Consider the following 24,423-nt stretch of genomic DNA (forward strand, 5'->3'; position numbering starts at 1 on the left):
CTGGTTAATTATCTCGTTAAATCTCATCTCCATGGTAACGCCCTGTTCACAAAAACGTGTACCGTATGGATGAGACGTTCCTATTTTCATGGAAGGAGTCTCCAGTTTCAGAAGTAAAGCTGTGATTTACTGTTCCCTGTTTTACAGCCGTAACTATAAACGGTTAAAAACTAAAATGCAATGTGCGTTTTTAAAATCAGATCTAAATGGCTGTGCTGGTGGAATGAAAGCCTGCAGGATGGAGGTGTGTGGAGGAACGCTGGTGTTTCTCACCTGTGAGGATGTCGTGTCTGTGCCAGCACGTGGCTTGACCAGAAGCCTGCTGGTCCTGAAGGCTCGTCTCCGCAGCGCAGTGATCCGAGCGATACGAGCTCCTGTACGTGGCGCCCCCTGGAGGATTGGTCACTTCTTTCATGGCCTGACTTTGGCGGTTTAGAGCCCGGTTCCTGTCTCTCAGAGCGCGCAGGATGTCGGGCTGCGATCATCATACGGGTCAGAGGTTCTGTTCTGGAGACATAACGGTTATAAGGTATTATAGTGTCTTACCGGTGTGATGTCTTTGGGGCAGTGGATGTCTCTGGAGTGTGTGGAGGACAATGTGGAGCCCTTAGAGATGTTCCTCAGGTCCAGCTTGCACTGATGCTGTGAGGGATAAGACGGGTCTCTCAGGTAGAACACCAGCGGCTGGGCGTCTTTGCTCCTCCCACAGAAACTCTATGAGAGAAAGCATGTGGTAAGAGGAGATGGAGGAGTACAGGTCAGGGAAGTGTGGTGTGATGTGTTCCCACCTCGATGTGTGTTGTGGAGTAACTGGGCTTCTGATCTCCGAGAGAGAAGGTGGTCTGATGCAGCGGTCGTCCCTTAAAAAGCTTACTGTAAAGAAACAATCCGATAATTACATCAGAGCTCATTTTACTGCTTTCACTTACCTTCTAACAGGTTTCCTTCTGTCCCATGGAGCTTTTTACACCCATAGAGGTGATAATTATATAAACTTCTCCTGTTCTTACAAAGAGTCTGGAGGATCCGTCCACCTTCATCACATGGAGCGCTTTGTGTTTCTATATTAATCCTGTCGCTCAGTTTCAATTAACTTCATGAATGTGGGTGGAGTCCAACTATCCATCCATTAATCCATTCATCTGTCAAACTGTCTGTCTATTAATCCAGCAATCGTTCTATTTAGCCATGCATATATCCATCCATCCATCCATTTATTAATCCAGTAATACAGTAATATTTCCATCTATCCATTAATCAATCCACCAATTTATCTATCAATCTGTTTATTCGTTTAGACAACAATCTATCTAGCCTTCAATCTGTTCATATATCCACTCATCTTTCTAGCTATCTGAGGATATATCCATCTATCTAGCCATCAACCTCTCTTCATCATTTCATCCATCCATCATGTCTTTAGCAGTGATTGGTGTCTTTATTACAGAAGTTCCTCCACAGGCCTGAGATCAACTCAATAACATGGGAAAACTCCAGGTTCACTCCCGAACAGGGAAATCTGATCAGAACACTGATAAACTCAGTACCGGTTCTGATCTCAGTGAAAACACATCCGACACACCACAAAAACCCGAGTCGGATTAGGATCAGACATGTTTATGTAACAAGAGAGAAGATTTTTATGTGTTTATATAATTTTATACTTGATATTTATATATAGATATAAAATCTTAGTTATTATATATTATATTTATATACTTCTGATAATTATACATATAATATCTTTTCTAAATTAAAGCAATGCAGTTTCAGGGTCGGAAAAGAAAAGCGGGATTGTGTCATTAAACATCATTAATAATAATAATAATAATAATAATTAATTAATTAATGAATAAGATGATGTTTTCTGTAATGTTTATTAGAATAAAGTGAATGTACTTTTTCTCTCGAGTCTTACCCTGGAGCCATCCTCGCGTGTTTCGGTCACGTGCTCACGGTGCTGTTGCCATGGCAACATTCAAACAAAACATTTTTTTTATTATTACAAATATAAAGAACTTTAGCAGAGTGTTTTTTTGTTTTTTTACTTGGCGTGTGACGAAGACGATGATGAAGAAAAGTTTATATTAAATCTTCTTCGGGGTTTGTTTTAAACTAAATTAATTTTAAAAATGGCGTCATGTGTAGTGCACTACGGAGGGCGCAGGTGAATGTAGTGGACATCCGGGGTAGTGCACTTATACTAGGGGATAGCGCGGGGTTTAGGACACGCCCCTTTTTACACTCGAGCGACTTCAAGGGTTTTCACTTTCACAATTTCCGTTTAAAAAATTACCTTTTTTTTAAATCAGTAATTAAAGATTAATTTACACACTTTATTTGTTCAATATTGTTAACATTGTTTTAAACGACGAAAAACAAATCATGATTTAAAGATATTTACATGAGTGAAAATTATAATGAGTGAACATTTTATATATATATATATATATATATATCACCTTTACTAAATACACACACTGTACACAAACATTTACAAAGAACTAAATATTAATTTTTGCATGAAAAATAATGAATGCTGTAATAAAACTTAATTTACTAAAAAAAAAAAATCAATAAAAAAATCTTAACAAAACAGTGATTTAATTGTGAAGTGGAACAAGAGGGAGATTTTTAATTAAATAGCGATAATTTCTGACTTTTTAGATAAATTACACATTTATTTGAATACAAATATATATATATATATATATATATATATATATATATATATATATATATATATATATATATATATAATATTTATTATATATTTTTAATTTGTATTATTATTTACAAAAAAGAAACGTGAAGGATTAAAGCCACATCCGGGTCACTACACGCGACAGGACACTTCCGCCTCGGTGTCCGTCCCTTACTCTGATCCGGGTCCCAAACGCCGCTGAAGTGTTAAACATAGGGCCCTACGAAGTGCGCGCGCAGCCTGAGTTGTGAGTTGTATATAGTGCGCGACGGAAGGCTGCGGCGGTCATATCAGCACGGCCTTCGAGGTGCTTGTGGGAAAAGAGGAAGCCTAGGAGCAGCCGGCGGAGAAATGGTGAGGATTAATAATAAGGAAAAATAAATCACACAATACCGAATACATCATTTTATTAAAAATATAAAGAGGTGATCTTTAATGAAGATGGTGGTAAATCTGATGATTAAAGCGCAGTGTTTGTGAGAAACCGCTGACGGCGCAGATTCCGTGTTATTTTTAGCACGGTAACGTTAGCATGCTAGCTTTAGCTGACTAGCAGATAAGTTTTTTGTTCTGGTTTTATAAAGTAAATACATTTTAGCTTTAAATAAAACGTATTAAATAAAATCAGAAGTTTAAAAATGTATAATTCGCCTGAATAAACCAGAGAACAGCTGAGCAGCATGGAGTGTTTACGGACTGAGGGGAACACGAGCCACTTTATTACGTCACAATTGACGTTTAAAGACGTGACACGTTTAATCAGTGTTTCTGTTTTTATTCCTCTTTTTCTCTCCGAACGGAACTGATGCTGCTGCTGCTGTTTTTCCTTCTGAATCAGAAACGCAACAGATCTGAAACTTTCCTGTTTTCATTTTTAACTTTTCTTTCCTGACGTCACACTTTTTTTTTTAGCGGTCCTGTGAGTTGTGACATCATTGGTAATAAGTGGGCGTGGTCTGCGAACACGCACGTGTGTCAGTCACGGTTTGATAGATAAGGAGTGAAGTTGGAGTAGGATCTTACAGAATGAGGATATGACAGAGCTGCTCTGAGATCTGCGATTACCTCGACTCCACAAAACCCCAGTCATGTTACTTCACCTTCATGTTCTTCATGTCCTCCATGTCCTGACTGACGCTTTATGAAGAGCCCATGCTGTTTCTCTGACACTTCAGACTGATCCAGTATCTGTGAGTGCTGCTGGAACATGAATCACTACACAGAGCTCTGGTGACCAGCAGAAGATCAGATAGATGTTTAAACATCTCTGCTCTGTCTCTGCTCAGACTTGGCTTCATTTTGGCGTGGTCTCAGCACCATCTCAGGTCTATCTCAGCTTCGTTTTGGCATGAAAAACTCTCTGCTCCATCTCACCACCGTCTCGCCTCTGTTTTGGCATCGTCCCTCTGAACTATCACAGTCTCAGCAACGTCTCGGCTTTGTCACAGCTCCGTTCTGGCTCATCTCTGTCTCAGTTCTCTTGGCACCGTCTCGGCTCCATTTCGCCCCTGTCTCATCTGTGTCTCCGCTTCCTCTCTTCAATGTCGACAAATTTGAGACATTTTTTTTTTTTGCCGCCAGCGAAATCTCGTCTTCCAGACAGGAAGTGATGAACTCCAGACAGGATCTGATTTTGGTGGGACCAGGTTACGGTTTGAGCGACTCTCTGGATCTTACAACATCAAAGCAATATTACAACATTACTCGCCCAGAGACTCGGCACGAGTTCCTTCCTCAACCCGTTCTTACTCTTTTTCAGTTTTTCATTCTTCATCTTTTACTTTGTTAATGACTTCATTTTTTGCAGTTATTTGACCCTTTCATCCTTCTTTTTCTTTCTCTTTTGATTTTCCACTTTATTTCTGCTTTCAGTTCTTGTTTTTAGCCTTTTTTCTTCCTTGTTTTTTATCTCTTCATCCAGCATCCGTCTCTCAGTTAGTTTTATCTGGTGTAACACGTAAGTCTGAGGAAGATGAAAAAGACTTTTTGGGGTTCATGGGGGTTGTTATTAGTGAAACCAAACACAACGTAGAGCATGAAGACCAAATATTCATATCATGTACGTTTAATTATGGTGTTTTAAATGACGGAAATCATGAGGACACCAAACGTAACCTTTGCTATGTTTCCACACGGACGGTTAACAAGGTGACACCGGAGAAATTGTACAGGATCAGAGATATTTAGTGGTTTATTAAAAAATAGACATTTTGAGTTTTCTATTCATATATATTTATCTGTTTATTTGACAAAAGCTCAGTGTTTTGTGAGTGCAAGACTTCTTACTGCCTTCTGCTCTGCTCACTGTGAGCTTCAGAAACTAATCCACGTCTGTGGTGTGAGAGAGACAGGAGATGATCCACCAGTGGACATATAAAGAAATAAAGTTGATGGACTGAAAACGTTGCAGTGAGAAGAAAAATATTAATCATTTCACCAAACAGATAAAAACTAAAGTAACGAGTCTGTTGTGAAAATGTCAGAAGTAGAAAGTACAGATGTTTGTGGTGAAATGTAGAGTGAAAGTAAAACAGTGATCTACAGTGTAGAATTCTGACTTCGACTTGTAGCAGTTTTGTGTAGGAATGAAACGTGACGTGACTGATCGCCTCGTTCCTCTGTCTCCTCTCAGGACGTGTTTTTGATGATCAGACGCCACAAGACGACCATCTTCACAGATGCTAAAGAGTCGACCACGGTGTACGAGCTGAAGCGTATTGTCGAGGGGATCCTGAAGAGAGCGCCTGAGGAGCAGAGACTGTACAAGGTGATAACACCATCACACACCACCACACTACACTCCATCCCATTCCACCTCACTACACTACACTCCACCCCACAACATCACACACCACCACACTACACTCCACCCCACAACATCACACACCACCACACTCCACCCCATTCCACCTCACTACACCACACTCCACCCCACCCCACATCACACCACCACACTCCACCACACTACACCACTACACTACACTACACCTCACTACACCACACCACTCCACCCCACAACATCACACACCACCACACTCCACTCCACCCTACATCACACACTACACCACACCACTCCACCCCACAACATCACACACCACCACTCCACTCCACCCCACATCACACACCACACTCCACTCCACCCCATCACACTACACCACACTACACTCCACCCCACATCACACACCACCACACTCCACTCCACCCCATCACACTACACCACACTCCACTCCACCCTACATCACACAACACCACACTACACTCCACCCTACATCACACAACACCACACTACACTCCACCCCACATCACACTACACCACTACACTCCACCCCACCCCACATCACACTACACCACACTACACTCCACCCCATCACACTACACCACACTACACTCCACCCCACAACATCACACAACACCACACTACAATCCACCCCACTACACCACCCTACACTCCACCCCACATCACTACACCACACTACACTCCACCCCACATCACACTACACCACACTACACTCCACCCCACAACACACTACACCACACTACACTCCACCCCATCACACTACACCACACTACACTCCACCCCACATCACACTACACCACACTACACTCCACCCCACATCACACTACACCACTACACTCCACCACACTCCACTCCACCCCACACCACCACACTCCACTCCACCTACATCACACACCACACTACACTCCACCCCATCACACTACACCACACTCCACTCCACCCCACACCACCACACTCCACTCCACCCCACATCACACTACACCACTACACTCCACCCCACATCACACTACACCACACTACACTCCACCCCACATCACACTACACCACACTACACTACACCACACCACACTCCACCCCACATCACACTACACCCACTACTCTCCACCACACTACACTCCACCACACTACACCCCACAAGACCACACCTCACTACTCTACATTTTACTACACTACACTATAATACACCTCACTATACTATACTACATCTCACTACACTACACCACAGTACACTACACCCACTACACTATACTACACTATAATACACCTCACTACACCTTACTACAGTACACTCCACCTCACTATACTACACTACACTACACCTCACTACACTACACCTTACTACAGTACACTACACCACAGTACACTACACCCACTACACTATACTACACTATAATACACCTCACTACACCTTACTACAGTACACTCCACCTCACTATACTACACTACACTACACCTCACTACACTACACCTTACTACAGTACACTACACCTCACTACACTACACTATACTACACTATAATACACCTCACCACACTACACTTTACTACAGTACACTCCACCTCACTATACTACACTACACTACACTATACTACACTATAATACACCTCACTACACTACACTATACTACACTATAATACACCTCACTACAGTAAACTACACCTCACTACACTACACCTCACAATACTACACCTCACTACACTATACTACACTCCACCTCACTATACTACACCACACTACACTCCACCTCACTATACTACACCACACTACACTCCACTTCACTATACTACACCACACCACACTACACCTTACTACACCACACTACACCACACCTCACTACACTACACCATACTACACCTTACTACACCACACCCACTCCACCTCACTATACTACACTACACTACAGGAGTGCAGAATTATTAGGCAAATGAGTATTTTGACCACATCATCCTCGTTATGCATGTTGTCTTACTCCAAGCTGTATAGGCTGGAAAGCCTACTACCAATTAAGCATATTAGGTGATGTGCATCTCTGTAATGAGAAGGTGTGGTCTAATGACATCAACACCCTATATCAGGTGTGCATAATTATTAGGCAACTTCCTTTCCTTTGGCAAAATGGGTCAAAAGAAGGACTTGACAGGCTCAGAAAAGTCAAAAATAGTGAGATATATTGCAGAGGGATGCAGCAGTCTTAAAATAGCCAAGCTTCTGAAGCGTGATCATCGAACAATCAAGCGTTTCATTCAAAATAGTCAACAGGGTCGCAAGAAGCGTGTGGAAAACCAAGGCGCAAAATAACTGCCCGTGAACTGAGAAAAGTCAAGCGTGCAGCTGCCAAGATGCCACTTGCCACCAGTTTGGCCATATTTCAGAGCTGCAACATCACTGAGTGCCCAAAAGCACAAGGTGTGCAATACTCAGAGACATGGCCAAGGTAAGAAAGGCAGAAAGTCGACCACCACTGAACAAGACACACAAGCTGAAACGTCAAGACTGGGCCAAGAAATATCTCAAGACTGATTTTTCTAAGGTTTTATGGACTGATGAAATGAGAGTGAGTCTTGATGGGCCAGATGGATGGGCCCGTGGCTGGATTGGTAAAGGGCAGAGAGCTCCAGTCCGACTCAGACGCCAGCAAGGTGGAGGTGGAGTACTGGTTTGGGCTGGTATCATCAAAGATGAGCTTGTGGGGCCTTTTCGGGTTGAGGATGGAGTCAAGCTGAACTCCCAGTCCTACTGCCAGTTTCTGGAAGACACCTTCTTCAAGCAGTGGTACAGGAAGAAGTCTGCATCCTTCAAGAAAAACATGATTTTCATGCAGGACAATGCTCCATCACACACGCCCAAGTACTCCACAGCGTGGCTGGCAAGAAAGGGTATAAAAGAAGAAAATCTAATGATATGGCCTCCTTGTTCACCTGATCTGAACCCCATTGAGAACCTGTGGTCCATCATCAAATGTGCGATTTACAAGGAGGGAAAACAGTACACCTCTCTGAACAGTGTCTGGGAGGCTGTGGTTGCTGCTGCACGCAATGTTGATGGTGAACAGATCAAAACACTGACAGAATCCATGGATGGCAGGCTTTTGAGTGTCCTTGCAAAGAAAGGTGGCTATATTGGTCACTGATTTGTTTTTGTTTGGTTTTGAATGTCAGAAATGTATATTTGTGAATGTTGAGATGTTATATTGGTTTCACTGGTAAAAATAAATAATTGAAATGGGTATGAATTTGTTTTTTGTTAAGTTGCCTAATAATTATGCACAGTAATAGTCACCTGCACACACAGATATCCCCCTAAAATAGCTAAAACTAAAACTACTTCCAAAAATATTCAGCTTTGATATTAATGAGTTTTTTGTGTTCATTGAGAACATGGTTGTTGTTCAAATTAAATCCTCAAATAAAATTAATCCTCAAAAATACAACTTGCCTAATAATTCTGCACTCCCTGTATACTACACTCCACCTCACTATACTACACCACACTACACCTTACTACACTACACTCCACCTCACTACACTACACCTTACTACACTGTACTACACCTCACTACACTATACTACACTACACTGTACTACACCTTACTACACTACACTAAACTGTACTACACTATACCACACTACACTATACTACACCTTACTACATTACACTACACTGTACTACACCTTACTACACTACACTTCACTATACTACACTGTACTATACTTCACTATACTACACTGTACTACACTACACTGTACTACACCTTACTACACTACACTTCACTATACTAAACTGTACTATACTACACTACACTGTACTACACCTTACTACACTATACTACACTACACTACACTACACCTTACTACACTACACTTCACTATACTAAACTGCACTATACTACACTACACTGTACTACACCTTACTACACTACACTATACTAAACTGTACTATACTACACTACACTACACTGTACTACACCTTACTACACCTTACTACACTATACTACACTACACTGTACTACACCCTACTACACTACACTGTACTACACCTTACTACACTACACTGTACTACACTACACTGTACCACACCTTACTACACTACACTTCACTATACTACACTTCACTTCACTACACTGTACTACACTACACTGTATTACACCTTACTATACTACACTACACTGTACTACACCTTACTACACTATACTACACTACACTGTACTATACCTTACTACACTACACTGTATTACACCTTACTATACTACACTACACTGTACTACACCTTACTACACTACACTATACTACACTACACTGTACTACACCTTACTACACTACACTATACTACACTACACTGTACTACACCTTACTACACTACACTACACTACACTACACTACACTACACTGTATTACACCTTACTATACTACACTACACTGTACTACACCTTACTACACTACACTTCACTATACTACACTACACTGTATTACACCTTACTATACTACACCACACTGTACTACACCTTACTACACTACACTCACTATACTACACTACACTGTATTACACCTTACTATACTACACTATACTACACTACACTGTACTACACATTACTACACTACACTATACTACACTACACTGTACTACACCTTACTACACTACACTCCACTATACTACACTACACTGTATTACACCTTACTATACTACACTACACTGTACTACACCTTACTACACTACACTCCACTATACTACACTACACTGTATTACACCTTACTATACTACACTACACTGTACTACACCTTACTACACTACACTCCACTATACTACACTACACTGTACCACACCTTACTACACTACACTGTACTACACCTTACTACACTACACTGTACTACACTACACTGTACCACACCTTACTACACTACACTTCACTATACTACACTTCACTACACTGTACTACACTACACTGTATTACACCTTACTATACTACACTACACTGTACTACACCTTACTACACTACACTATACTACACTACACTGTACTACACCTTACTACACTACACTATACTACACTACACTGTACTACACCTTACTACACTACACTCCACTATACTACACTACACTGTATTACACCTTACTATACTACACTACACTGTACTACACCTACTACACTACACTTCACTATACTACACTACACTGTATTACACCTTACTATACTACACTACACTGTACTACACCTTACTACACTACACTGTACTACACCTTACTACACTACACTATACTACACTGTACTACTACACTGTATTACACCTTACTACACTACACTGTACTACACTGCACTGTACTACACCTTACTACACTACACTGTACTACACCTTACTACACTGTACTACACTACACTGTACTACACCTTACTACACTGTACTACACTGCACTACACTACACTATACTACACTACACTCCTCTGTCTGTTTGCAGGATGACATGTTGTTAGAAGACAGTAAGACACTGGGAGATTGTGGATTCACAAACCAGACAGCGAGACCTCAGGCTCCGGCTACAGTGGGTCTGGCCTTCCGTGTCAGCGGTGAGTTCATTCAGGTTTCTGATCCACAAACATCTCCATGCTCCTCATCATCTACCTTCAACTTTACTTTTACACAATAAATAAACGAAGTGTAGTCACTGTAGCAGAGTCTCCGCCCACCTCCTCGTCCTAACGCAGATTTGTCCATTTTCCTCTTCTCTCCTCCTCTCCTCTTTTTCTCTCCCTTCCTCTTCTCTCTCTCCTCTCTCCTCTGCTTCGCTCCTCTGCTTCGCTCCTCTCCTCCTCCTTTCCTCTACCTTTATCTCCTCTCCTCATCCTCTCCTCTCTCCTGCTTTCCTCTACCTTTCTCTCCTCTCTCCTCTCCACTACCTTTGTCCAGCGTAGGTGTAATCAGCTGAACCAAGGAATTTGTCGACCTTTAATATTTTTATGAGAATATGTATTTTATTATATGTATTATTTGTAATACAGTTCGTTAATACTACACTGGTGCATCAGTATTAATCAATTTATGTTCATGACTGATTTTACTTTTTAAAAGTAAAATGTAATAAAAATAAAGTGAGATTTGTCTCTTTTGGGGGAATATATTTGTGCACAAACATTATTCAATTCTAAAGGATTTAACTTTGTTCCTCTCAGATGTGTAATAAGGTTGAAATCAGGAGAACATGGAGGTAAAGTTATTCTTTTAACAACCTGAAGCCACACAGTGAAGTATTTGTACCTGTAGTGGAAACCTGCTTATAATTACACCTGCCAAAGTGTGTCATAGCGTCCCTCACAACAATAAACAAAAAAGTGTGATAAACAGACGCCAGCCCAAAAATGCTATTTAAGTGTGTGTGTGTGTGTGTGTGTGTGTGTGTGTGTGTGTGTGTGTGTGTGTGTGTGTGTGTGTGTGCTTTCAGATGATGTGTTTGAGCCGCTGCGTGTGGACGCTTTCTCCAGTCCCCCTGAGCTCCCGGATGTGATGAAGCCCCAGGACTCGGGCAGCACAGCCAACGAGCAGGCTGTACAGTGAAACCCGAGAGAGAGTGTGTGTGTGTGTGTGTGTGTGTGTGGGTGATGTGGGGTGGGTTGGGTTGGATATCGTGATGGTTGTAAGGTGTATGAGGATGTGTGTTGACTTTTGCTGGGGAAAAAAAATTGAGCCTCTGACCATCACATGACCTTCTGTGTGTTTAAACGTGAACGCCAAACCTCCCGAGTGTGCACGTGCATGCGTGCGTGTGTGTACGTCATGTTAGAGTGGCTGTGTGGAGGCGACAAATTACAGAAATTTAATTCCAGTTCCACATGACTCGTAACGTGTGTGTGTGTGTGTATATAAACAGTATGTGTTTATATTATCGATGGTTATTTTGCTCGTCCTGCGCAGGATTAGTGAGAGATTCGTTAGCACACGTGAGCCGACTCCCGAAGGGCTTAATAATTTAGGAGTCGAGTCGGATCAGGCGTGTTTTTTGGAGCTGCACGTGCGCTTCGTACACTGTAGCACAGAGTTTTGGTATAACCATGTTTTTTTTTTTCCCTCTGTGTGTATGTCTGGTTTTGTTGATGCGGCTCGTGTGTGTGTGTGTAATTTATCCAGTGTTGATTTGAAATGAAAAACAAAAACTATGTTCAGTTCCCTCATTATTTTGTATTTAAACCAAAGGGAAGTGTGTGTGTGTGTGTGTGTGTTCATGTAAAAGAATGGCTTGTGTTCCATTTTACAATCCCATTCACAAAAACAAGGCGTCTCTCCCTCTCTGAGCTCTAATACTGTATACTGTGTTCACACACAGGTGACTTTCTGACATGTTCACATCAAAAACAGCAGCAGCAGCATCAGTCTCTCTCTCTCTCTCTCTCTCTCTCTCTCGGTGTTTCTGAGGATGAATTTAACAAACCCTTCTTTGTTCCTCTCTCATTCTTTTTTTTTCTCCATGGTGAGAAGCGCTCCTCACATTGCTCTTTAAAAGTTCAAATAAAAAACAGAAGAAATCCCAGCGTGCTGTGGTCTGATCTGATCTGCTTCTCTTCACGACTCTTAGTCTTTCTGCTCCCTGGAGGTTTACTGAACATGAAGTGTAGTAGGTGTGGGGAGAAACAGTGAGATGGAGGGAACTTTCAGGTTCGGTTTAAACATCACTAAATTTTTCAGGTGGTCGCACTGTAGGGTCTCCTGTTTATTTAGAAATAAACCAAATCTGGTCTTTATTTGAACAAATAAAGAAGCAAACGGAGGATGGATGGATGGCTGTCTCATTCTTTCGCTCTTCGCTGAGCTTCTGGGGAGCATCTCTGTGGATTAGTGATCATTCATCTACTACCGGAGCAGCAGTGAGGTGTTGGTGGTCTATATGGAGTCTCCAGGTCAAGTTCTTCCACCCCAACCTTCACACCAGCACGGCATGTCCTGGTGGAGCTCAGGTTTGTGATTAGAAGCATCAGCAGTGTGGAACAGGAACAGTGTTGTACAGTCCCCACTCACCATAACACATTAAAATCCACTAATCCAGTTACTTCATCACAGCACGTGCTCTTGTTTACAAGTTCGCCATGTTGTCGCGCCTAAATGACGTCACCCGTCCGTTTCCTCTGGTCTGTGTTTCAACCTATCGCACGCTCGCTGTAGCGCGTGGCCCCGCCCGCCACGTGTAAACCCCGCCCCCGGATGCAGTGTGGTGTTGTGTGCGCGCGAGCCTAACGCTATGTGTGTGTCAGGACGTGAGCGGCTTTAGGGAGGAGAAGATGACCTCTGTTGACCCGGTGAGTTAAGTGACGTCACACGAATGCTTCAAGGGCTGTAATAGTGCATCCCGGAAGTAGTGTGGTGTGAGGGTTAGCGGGCTAACTAGCAATAACTTGGCATAATAGCTACCTATCTGTCTCTCTCTCCCCCCTCTATACCTGCCTGTCACTTTCTCCACCTCTTTACCTGTCTGTCTCTCTCTCTCCCTCTATACCTGTCTGTCTCTCTCTACCTCTCTCTCTCCTCTATACCTGTCTGTCTCTCTCTCTCCCTCTATACCTGTCTGTCTCTCTCTCTACACCTCTCTCTCTCCCCCTCTATACCTGTCTGTCTCTCTCTCCTCTATACCTGTCTGTCTCTCTCTCCCTCTATACCTGTCTCTCTCTCCCTCTATACCTGTCTGTCTCTCTCTCTACACCTCTCTCTCCCCCCCTCTATACCTGTCTGTCTCTCTCCCCCTATACCTGTCTGTCTCTCTCTCTCTACACCTCTCTCTCTCCTCTATATCTGTCTGTCTCTCTCTCTACACCTCTATACCTGTCTGTCTCTCTCTCTCCCTCTATACCTGTCTGTCTGTCTCTCTACACCTCTCTCTCCCTCTATACCTGTCTGTCTCTCTCTCTCTCTCTCTCTCTCTCTCGGTGTTTCTGAGGATGAATTTAACAAACTCTCTCTCCCTCTATACCTGTCTGTCTCTCTCTCTACACCTCTCTCTCCTCCTCTATACCTGTCTGTCACTTTCTCCCCTCTATACCTGTCTGTCTCTCTCCCTCTATACCTGTCTCTCTCTCTCTATACCTCTCTCTCCTCTATACCTGTCTGTCTCTCTCTCCCTCTACAAAGAACATATTTATGTTTAATCACCACATTATCTGTGTAAAGCTGCTTTGAGACCATGTTCATTGTTAAAAGCGCTATACAAATAAAAATGAATTGAATTGAATTATACCCGTCTGTCTCTCTCTCTACACCTCTCTCTCTCTCCCTCTATACCTGTCTGTCTCTCTCCCTCTATACCTGTCTGTCTCTCTCTCCCTCTATACCTGTCTGTCTCTCTCTACACCTCTCTCTCCTCTATACCTGTCTGTCTCTCTCTCCCTCTATACCTGTCTGTCTCTCTCTACACCTCTCTCTCTCCTCTATATCTGTCTGTCTCTCTCTCTATACCTGTCTCTCTCTCTCTCCCTCTATACCTGTCTGTCTCTCTCTCTACACCTCTCTCTCTCTCTATACCTGTCTCTCTCTCCCTCTATACCTGTCTGTCTCTCTCTACACCTCACTCTCTTTCCCTCTATACCTGTCTCTTTCTCTCCTCTATACCTGTCTTTCTCTGTCCTCTTTACCTCTCTATATATATGATTAGGTATCAAAATGTATCTAAATGGCAGCACGAGGCTGCATGCACAGTCACAGGGAGCACCGACCTTCATAAGTCAGTGTGATCAGTGCTGTTCTGTTTACTTGTGTTACCACGTCTGCGATTTCATCTTAGAGCAAGTTTGAACAAACAGCAAGACCAAACGTGAAATTCTGTGTAAAACTGGCAAATAAAAATTCTCATTTGTCACATACACATTCATAAAGAATATCACGAGTAGTGAGATGCTTTTTTAACTGTCCGACTTAAAACATGAAAAGAAATACAATATAAAGATAAAAAAAATAAAAGAATAAAGTATACAAGTATATTAAAATATAATCTGACTAATCTGAAAATCTTAAGAATAAAAAAATATGTTTATGTATATATACAGGGAGTGCAGAATTATTAGGCAAATGAGTATTTTGACCACATCATCCTCGTTATGCATGTTGTCTTACTCCAAGCTGTATAGGCTGGAAAGCCTACTACCAATTAAGCATATTAGGTGATGTGCATCTCTGTAATGAGAAGGGGTGTGGTCTAATGACATCAACACCCTATATCAGGTGTGCATAATTATTAGGCAACTTCCTTTCCTTTGGCAAATGGGTCAAAAGAAGGACTTGACAGGCTCAGAAAAGTCAAAAATAGTGAGATATATTGCAGAGGGATGCAGCAGTCTTAAAATAGCCAAGCTTCTGAAGCGTGATCATCGAACAATCAAGCGTTTCATTCAAAATAGTCGACAGGGTCGCAAGAAGCGTGTGGAAAACCAAGGCGCAAAATAACTGCCCGTGAACTGAGAAAAGTCAAGCGTGCAGCTGCCAAGATGCCACTTGCCACCAGTTTGGCCATATTTCAGAGCTGCAACATCACTGAGTGCCCAAAAGCACAAGGTGTGCAATACTCAGAGACATGGCCAAGGTAAGAAAGGCAGAAAGTCGACCACCACTGAACAAGACACACAAGCTGAAACGTCAAGACTGGGCCAAGAAATATCTCAAGACTGATTTTTCTAAGGTTTTATGGACTGATGAAATGAGAGTGAGTCTTGATGGGCCAGATGGATGGGCCCGTGGCTGGATTGGTAAAGGGCAGAGAGCTCCAGTCCGACTCAGACGCCAGCAAGGTGGAGGTGGAGTACTGGTTTGGGCTGGTATCATCAAAGATGAGCTTGTGGGGCCTTTTCGGGTTGAGGATGGAGTCAAGCTGAACTCCCAGTCCTACTGCCAGTTTCTGGAAGACACCTTCTTCAAGCAGTGGTACAGGAAGAAGTCTGCATCCTTCAAGAAAACATGATTTTCATGCAGGACAATGCTCCATCACACACGCCCAAGTACTCCACAGCGTGGCTGGCAAGAAAGGGTATAAAAGAAGAAAATCTAATGATATGGCCTCCTTGTTCACCTGATCTGAACCCCATTGAGAACCTGTGGTCCATCATCAAATGTGCGATTTACAAGGAGGGAAAACAGTACACCTCTCTGAACAGTGTCTGGGAGGCTGTGGTTGCTGCTGCACGCAATGTTGATGGTGAACAGATCAAAACACTGACAGAATCCATGGATGGCAGGCTTTTGAGTGTCCTTGCAAAGAAAGGTGGCTATATTGGTCACTGATTTGTTTTTGTTTGGTTTTTGAATGTCAGAAATGTATATTTGTGAATGTTGAGATGTTATATTGGTTTCACTGGTAAAATAAATAATTGAAATGGGTATGAATTTGTTTTTGTTGTTGCCTAATAATTATGCACAGTAATAGTCACCTGCACACACAGATATCCCCCTAAAATAGCTAAAACTAAAAACTACTTCCAAAAATATTCAGCTTTGATATTAATGAGTTTTTTGTGTTCATTGAGAACATGGTTGTTGTTCAAATTAAATCCTCAAATAAAATTAATCCTCAAAAATACAACTTGCCTAATAATTCTGCACTCCCTGTATATATATACACACACACACACACACACACACACACACATGGGGGCACATATGTATATACACATACATGAATTAAACAGAAGAGATGGATGGATGTGTGTGACAGATATTGACAGAAGTACAGATTAAAGTGACCAGATGCTTTTTGCTGGGTGTTTCCTGGTTTAAACTCTGAATGGCCTGCAGGAAGAAGCTCCTCCTCTTTCAAGAGTCCATTGTTGGGATGGCTGAGGTCCTTCACAATCTTCCTGGCTCTGGTCCTGCACCGCGTGCTGTAGATGTCTTGCAGGTCAGGGAGCTCGATGCGGATGGTACATTCAGCTGAACTCGGAGCTGTTTCCAAACCAGGAAGTGATGCTACCAGTCAGGACGCTCTCAATGGTGCAGGTGTAGAAAGTCTTTAGCACCTGAGAGAGTAGTTCAAAGTCCCTTAAGCGTCTCAGATGGTACAGACGCTGCCGGGCTTCTTTACCAATGGTGATGATGTGACAGGTCCAAGACAGGTCCTGTGTGATGTGAACAACTAGGTACCAGAAACTGTCCACTCTCTCCACTGGGGTCCTGTTGATGTTTAGCAGTTGGTATGACCTGCTTCGTGCTGAAGTCCACGATCAGCTCCTTAGTCTTAGATTGTTCTTCTGGCACCATCTCTCCAGGTTTTTATTCTCCTGTATGTAGGCTGTCTCGTCATTGTTGGAGATGAGGCTCACCACAACAGTGTCGTCAGCAAACGATGATGGTGGAGTTGGAAGTGGCCATCAGTCATATGTGTAAGATCCATTGACATAGCGGCAGGCTGAGTCCCAGGACCCTTAACTTAGAGGTGGAAATTAGGGAACTATGGTGTTGAACGCTGAACTGTAGTCCACAAATAGCATTTTTGCAACTACGGTTTGTGGTTGGGAAACGTTCTGATGGTGACTTCTGTACCATATCATCCGCTAATTTCCAGATCAATCCCACAACCGCTTCCGTAAACAAGTTGACATTGTAAGAGCTGCGTCTGAACATGTCCCAGTCTGCGTCATCCAGAGTGTCCTGTAGAGCGGCCATCGATTGGTTAGTCCAGCGCGCAACCTCCCTCTGAACCGGAGCTTCCTGTTTCAGCCTTTGTTTGTGAACAGGCATGAGGAAGATGGTGGCATGGTCCGATTTCCCAAACGGTGGATGTGATTGTGCCTTGTAGCTGTTCTTGAACGGTGTGTAGCAGTGGTCCAGTGTCCTATAGCCCCCTGGTGGGGCAGGTGATGTGGGGCAGCTGATGAAAGTTCGGTAGTGCGCGCTTGAGGTTGGCACTGTTAAAATCTCCCACCACAATGAGCGCAGCGTCCCGATGCTGTGTTTTGTAAAGTGTTATTGTCTCATGTAAATCCCATACTGCAGTGTCCATGTCTGCTTGAGATGGAATATAAACGGCACTGACTATGACCGAGCTGAATTCCCAAGGTAGATAAAAGGGCCGACATTTGATGGTCACTAGTTCCTAGTGTTGCACCAGTGGTTGTTCACCATCAGACACACTTCACCTCCTCTTGACTTCCCCGACTCCAATGTTCTGTCCAGGCGGTGCACCAAGAAAATCTTGGCCGGCTGGACTGCGTGGTCCGGTACTGCTGGGTTCAGCCATGTCTCGTTGAAGCAGAGAAGGTTGCGGTCCCGAATGTCCCTCTGGATCTTGACCCTTGCCCTGAGGTCATTGAGCTTGTTTTCCAGAGACTGGATGTTGGCTAACAGGATACTAGTTAAGGGAGCGCGGTGTGTGCGTGCTCTCAACCTGTTCCTGACTCTGACTCGTTTCCCTCATGGACGCCGGTACGGGTCGCATCCTTTGTTCTTCCTCAGAATCTCACACGACCAGCATGGGTCCGGATTTGAAAACCGCGAAAAGTAAGCGGATTGTAGACCAGTAGATATGAGTGGCTCTGTCATATGTAATGACACAGCCATTTCAACCCCCGAAAATGTCAAAAAAATACGTCAACTTGTGCATGATGATCGTCTAAGAACGATCCACAAAAGTATGATGTGTCCCTCAGACTATATTCGCTTTGTCCCTTTGTATATGTATTCTTCTCTTCCCTCTTCCCTCTCTCTCTCTCTCTCTCTCTCTCTCTCTTCTCTCTCTCTTTCTCTCTCTCTTCAGTCTGTGCTGAAGCAATAGAAGAAGACTTGAACCATTTCTTTCATCTGATTCTTAGCAACCCTGTAGAAGACCTGTAGAAGGTGAGAATGATGTTTGTTTTGTGTATAAACCCCGGGTTTGTGCAGACGGCAGGGAGACGGGCGCTGGTGGCTGCAGCAGGTCGGCTTGTGATGGACGTGATGCAGATGGATTGGGAGCCTCTTTCTCACTGTGAGTTAGAGCAGCGTCTGGACCAGGCCGTGGAGGAAATGCTGGAGGCAGAGATGCTGTCTAGTGTGCAGGGACGTGGACATGGACAGAGCGTGTTCATGCAGCTCTCTGAGCAGGATGAGACGATCCCACACACAGCAACACACACCGTGACCTCTCACAATCTATCAGCCTCGTTCCTCCAGCAGGCAGAGGCAGAACCTGCTTCAGAGAACCACCAGCATGTCATTGAGATAGAGGAGAATCCCACAGTCAAGGTGTGTCTCACATCTCACCACTGAGAAAACAGAAAGGTCTGAGCTCACACTCGTCCTACTGCCTTCACATGCATTATACTGAGGAAAAGGTTGTGTTAAGCCACACCTCCTGGTTAGATTGACATGCCATCTTTTTTAAAGTTAGAATGTCACAATGTTTTTTTTATCTGCTGCTCGACAGCACCCCCAGTGTCCAGAAATGACACCACCATCTTTTTTCTGTTTCACTGTACCTGTCTCTTTTTTCACCTCTCTGTCTCTCTCTACCGGTCTGTCTTTACCTCTTTGTCTCTATCTACCTCTCTCTTTCTTTTTTTTTACTTGTTTTTCTGTCTGTTTCCCTCTTTCTATTTTTACTGGTCTCTCTCTATTTGTCACGCTCTTTGTACCTATTTCATTCTCTTTTCCTGTTTGTCTCTCTCTACCTGCCTTTATCTTTTCCTGTCTGTCTCACTCTACCTATTTGTCTCTTTTAAATCTCTCTCTCTCTCTCTCTCTCTCTCTCAGTATATTACGTCCCTTCTACAGAAGCTGAAATGGAGTCAGAGTGTGAGGCGTTTGACGGGGAGAGCTCACCTTTCTTTGTCCCACACCGTGTTCCTGTCCCTCAAACTGCTCTCCACTCGCCTCAGCTATCGCTCCGTCTCCTCCATCTTCCACCTGGAGAAAGGGAATGTCCACCGCATATTCTTTTCCTTTTGCCACAGAGTCAACACACTGCAGGATCAGATCATCTGCTGGCCCTCCGGTGCGTTCACACACTTTCCTCACAGTGTTCTGTCCTTACGCTGATCTAACACTGTCCTAATGCTCGTCCTGACAGTCTCTCAACCATCTCACCATGAGACACAAACTCTGACCAGGGTTTTACGGGGTTTTAATAGGATTTAATGGAATTGTGGTGGAATTTAAATGCAGTTTTAAATGAATTACTGTAGAATGATTTTAATGGGGTTTTATTGGAGGCTATTGGGGTGTTCTTGGGGTGTTCTTGGGGTGTTCTTGGGGTGTTCTTGGGGTGTTCTTGGAGGTTATTGGGGTTTTATTGGAGGTTATTGGGGTGTTCTTGGGGTGTTCTTGGAGGTTATTGGGGTTTTATTGGAGGTTATTGGGGTGTTCTTGGGGTGTTCTTGGAGGTTATTGGGGTTTGTTGGGGTTTGTTGGAGGTTCTTGGGGTTTGTTGGAGGTACTTGGGGTTTGTTGGAGGTTATTGGGGTTTTATTGGGGTTTGTTGGAGGTTATTGGGGTTTGTTGGGGTTTGTTGGAGGTTATTGGGGTTTGTTGGAGGTGTTTAATAGGTTTTAGTGGGATAGAAGTAGGGCTGGGCGATATAAAAAAAAATCCCAGATTTTTTCACAGAAAATCCGATTTGCGATTTAAATCGATTTTTCCCCTGCTTAAATTCAATCTGCATATGACAAAAAAATAAAAGTTTTAACTTTATTTAATAAAGTTTATTTACCCTTCTGGGATTATAACCCACTTTGGGTTAAAGTGCAATCAGAAACAACAAGCCAAAAATACAAGATGCAGCGCTGCCTTTGTAAATTGTGAAAATAGAACGTAACATAACATAAAATGAGCAAACCTACAAATAAAAATGTTTTATGAGTGTTTGAATGTGGAACATGGTTAAAAATGCAGTGATGTTTGGAGTGATTTTGTCTTTACTTTTCTTAAAAGCTCCACAGTAATATGACTGTTTATGAGTGTTTGAATATGGTGATTTAAATGATCAGATTTTGAGTTCGTTCGAAACTATGGAAGCCCAGAGGGGAGCGTCGGCGGACATTAAAGAGAAAACCGATTTTATTAAAACAGATCGATGTTAACTACACATTCGAGTTAATCGATAAAATCGATTTATCGCCCAGCCCTAGATAGAAGTGATATTTTTTACTATTTTATTAGGTCCTTGAGACACTGCCCCCTAGTGGACACAAGAAGTTTAAAATGTTAACACAAGCTAAATTCATTATCATGTCTGTAGGTCAGGAGATATCAGACCTCCTGCTTCCCTTCTCCAGCTGGCTGGGTCAGGATGAGAATCTCGAGCAGAAGCGTCTCCCCAAAGTGCTAGGTGTGTTGGGCTACACCCGCATCCCGATGCGCCTTCCTGCCTGGAAACAGGACTCACAGAGCAACTCTCCACACACCAAGCAGCCCAGGAACAATCCTCACCCGGACTCGTGTTTAAACCTGGAGCTGGTGTGCGACGCTGAGGGCCGTTTCATCCACTGCAACATCAGCCGAGGCTCTCAGAGGAACCGGGGTGACATTCTGAGTCAGAGATTAGCACAGAACCCGGAGCTCCTTCCTCCCGGGACCTGCCTGGTAGCCGGAGTGGGGTATCCCCTCACACGCCATATCCTCACCCCGTTCCATCCTGCGCAGAACCCACAGGAGAACCTTTACAACGAAGTGCTGGAGACGCACCTGAGGAGGCTGGAGCAGGCTGTGAGGAAGCTGAAGGAGCGCTTCGGGAGATTGCGCTGTCTGGACGTGGGGAAGAGCGAGAGGGGTGAAGCCATGGTGCTGACCAGCTGCATACTGCACAATGCACTGCTCCATTCAAATGACCCCATCCAGGGATACCACACTGGGGTAAACGAAGAGGAGGAGGAGGAGGAGGGACCAAAGATGAAGCAGGAGTCAAACTGAGAGAAACAGTCGCTAATCTGCTGTACAGCACTCTGGAGTCAAAGGTGGGGATGGAGGCGGAGTCAGGGGTGGGGATGGAGGCGGAGTCAGGGGTGGAGATGGAGGCGGAGTCAGGGGTGGAGTAACGTTAGTTCCTGCGAAGGATCATTGAGTGTTTAAAGGCTCTGGCATGGAGAAGCTGCTGTTGGATCTGTGATGATCTCAGATGTTGAGCTATTTTATGAGTTGCTCAGTAGCTCCTAGTGTTATAATCTCCTCCTTCTGTAGAAAGATCATCAGTCATAATCACACACTCCAGTGCTCATGTTAGTTCTCACTCTCCAGTGTTCTGTAGTGTTTAAAGACTATAATCACACTCTTGATGTCACCCAAATGAGGATGAGGTTCTGCTTTTGAGTCTGGTTCCTCTCAAGGTTTCTTCCTCATAACATCTAAGGGAGTTTTTCCTTCACCACAGTCTCCATGCTGCTCATCAAGTCAAGTCAAGTCAAGAGGCTTTTATTGTCATTTCTACTATACACAGTGGTACACAGTACACAGTAAAAATGAGACAACGTTTCTCCAGAACCCTGGTGCTACACTAAACAACAAACGACAAAACAACATTAAGCTAAAACACAAGTTACATAAAGTGCATCGAGTGCAACCTGGTGCAAACAGTGCAGACAGACAGTGCAGACAGACGACACAAGACAAGACACAAAACCTTATATAGCGCCGACCAGTAAACCTACTGTATACTAGATTATACAGTACTGTACAAGAAAACTGTAAAAACTATACAAAAATATAAACTATATCCCAGAAGTGAGTGTAAACAGTGTAGTGCAAAAAATACAGCAGCAGTCGAAGGTGCAAAAACAGCATGTAAACAGTGTAATACAATGAAAATCATAAATGTGCAAGAACAGCAGTTGAGAGTGGTACTGTTAAGAATAATAAATAATAAATAATAGATAAATGAATGGTGGTGGAATGGATTGAGATGAGTGATGAGTGTGTTAGGTTTTAAGTCCAGGAAAAAAAAAAAAATGTTTTCAGTTCGTTACACACATTTGAGTGAGTGTGTGTGTGTGAGAGAGTTCTGTTTCAGTTCTGTGTGTTGAGAAGCCTGATGGCTTGTGGGAAGAAACTGTTGCACAGTCTTGTTGTGGCGGCCGAATGCTTCGGAACCATTTTCCTGATGGTAGAAGTGTAAAAAGTGTGTGTGAGGGGTGTGTGTGATCGTCCACAATGCTGTGTGCTGCGGATGCAGCGTGTAGTGTAAATGTCCATGATAGAGGGGAGAGAGATTCCGATGATCTTCTCAGCTGTCCTCACTATCCTCTGTAGGGACTTGCGGTCCGAGACGGTGCAGTTCCCAAACCAGGCAGTGATGCAGCTGCTCAGATGCTCTCAATGGTCCCTCTGTAGAACATGGACAGGATGGGGAGGGAGGTGGGTTTTCCTCAGCCTTCTCAGGAAGTAGAGACGCTGCTGGGCTTTCTTGGTGATGGAGCTGGTGTTAAGTGACCAGGTGAGGTTGTCTGCCAGATGAACACCAAGGAATTTGGTGCTCTTGACGATCTCCACTGAGGATCCATCAATAATCAGTGGAGATTGGTCGCTCTGTGCTCTCCTGAAGTCCACAACCATCTCTTTCGTTTTGTCCACGTTCAGAGACAGGTTGTTTGCTCCACACCAGGCAGTTAGCCGTTGCACCTCTTCTCTATATGCTGACTCGTCGTTCTTGCTGATTAGACCCACCACGGTCGTGTCATCAGCGAACTTGATGATGTGGTTCGAGCTGTGCATTGCTACACAGTCGTGAGTCAGCAGAGTGAACAGCAGTGGGCTGAGCACACAGCCCTGGGGGGCCCCAGTGCTCAGTGTGGTGGTGCTGGAGATGCTGTTCCCGATCCTGACTGACTGAGGTCTCTCAGTCAGGAAGTCCAGGATCCAGTTTCAGAGGGAGGTGTTCAGGCCCAGAAGGTTCAACTTCTCGATCAGGTGCTGAGGAATGATTGTGTTGAATGCTGAGCTGAAGTCAATGAACAGCATTCGCACATAAGAGTCCTTGTTATCCAGGTGGGTGAGGGCCAGATGA

At 43.6% G+C, this 24,423-nt stretch overlaps 2 protein-coding genes across 6 annotated transcripts; both read left to right on the forward strand.

Moving 5' to 3' along the window:
* The first annotated feature begins 2,916 nt into the window (after window positions 1-2,916).
* On the forward strand, window positions 2,917-13,014 carry elob (elongin B). The gene is made up of 4 exons (XM_046866201.1): window positions 2,917-3,058; window positions 5,337-5,471; window positions 10,951-11,059; window positions 11,932-13,014. Exons 1-4 carry the CDS (start codon window positions 3,056-3,058, stop codon window positions 12,042-12,044), a joined length of 360 nt encoding a protein of 119 aa, XP_046722157.1. The 5' UTR covers window positions 2,917-3,055; the 3' UTR covers window positions 12,045-13,014.
* A 146-nt stretch (window positions 13,015-13,160) lies between these two features.
* LOC124396849 lies at window positions 13,161-22,597 on the forward strand. 5 transcript variants are annotated; one of them, XM_046866196.1, is made up of 5 exons: window positions 13,161-13,438; window positions 13,644-13,777; window positions 19,335-19,676; window positions 20,184-20,424; window positions 21,667-22,597. In XM_046866196.1, exons 2-5 carry the CDS (start codon window positions 13,760-13,762, stop codon window positions 22,335-22,337), a joined length of 1,272 nt encoding a protein of 423 aa, XP_046722152.1. In that variant the 5' UTR covers window positions 13,161-13,438; window positions 13,644-13,759; the 3' UTR covers window positions 22,338-22,597. The 5 variants fall into 5 exon arrangements, with proteins under 5 accessions (XP_046722152.1, XP_046722151.1, XP_046722154.1 ...); XM_046866195.1 differs by having other exon boundaries at window positions 13,161-13,777; XM_046866198.1 differs by lacking the exons at window positions 13,161-13,438; window positions 13,644-13,777 and adding an exon at window positions 17,270-18,953.
* Window positions 22,598-24,423: the final 1,826 nt, after the last annotated feature.

This window comes from Silurus meridionalis, chromosome 14 (assembly GCF_014805685.1).
Source record: "Silurus meridionalis isolate SWU-2019-XX chromosome 14, ASM1480568v1, whole genome shotgun sequence".
Taxonomy (NCBI): domain Eukaryota; kingdom Metazoa; phylum Chordata; class Actinopteri; order Siluriformes; family Siluridae; genus Silurus; species Silurus meridionalis.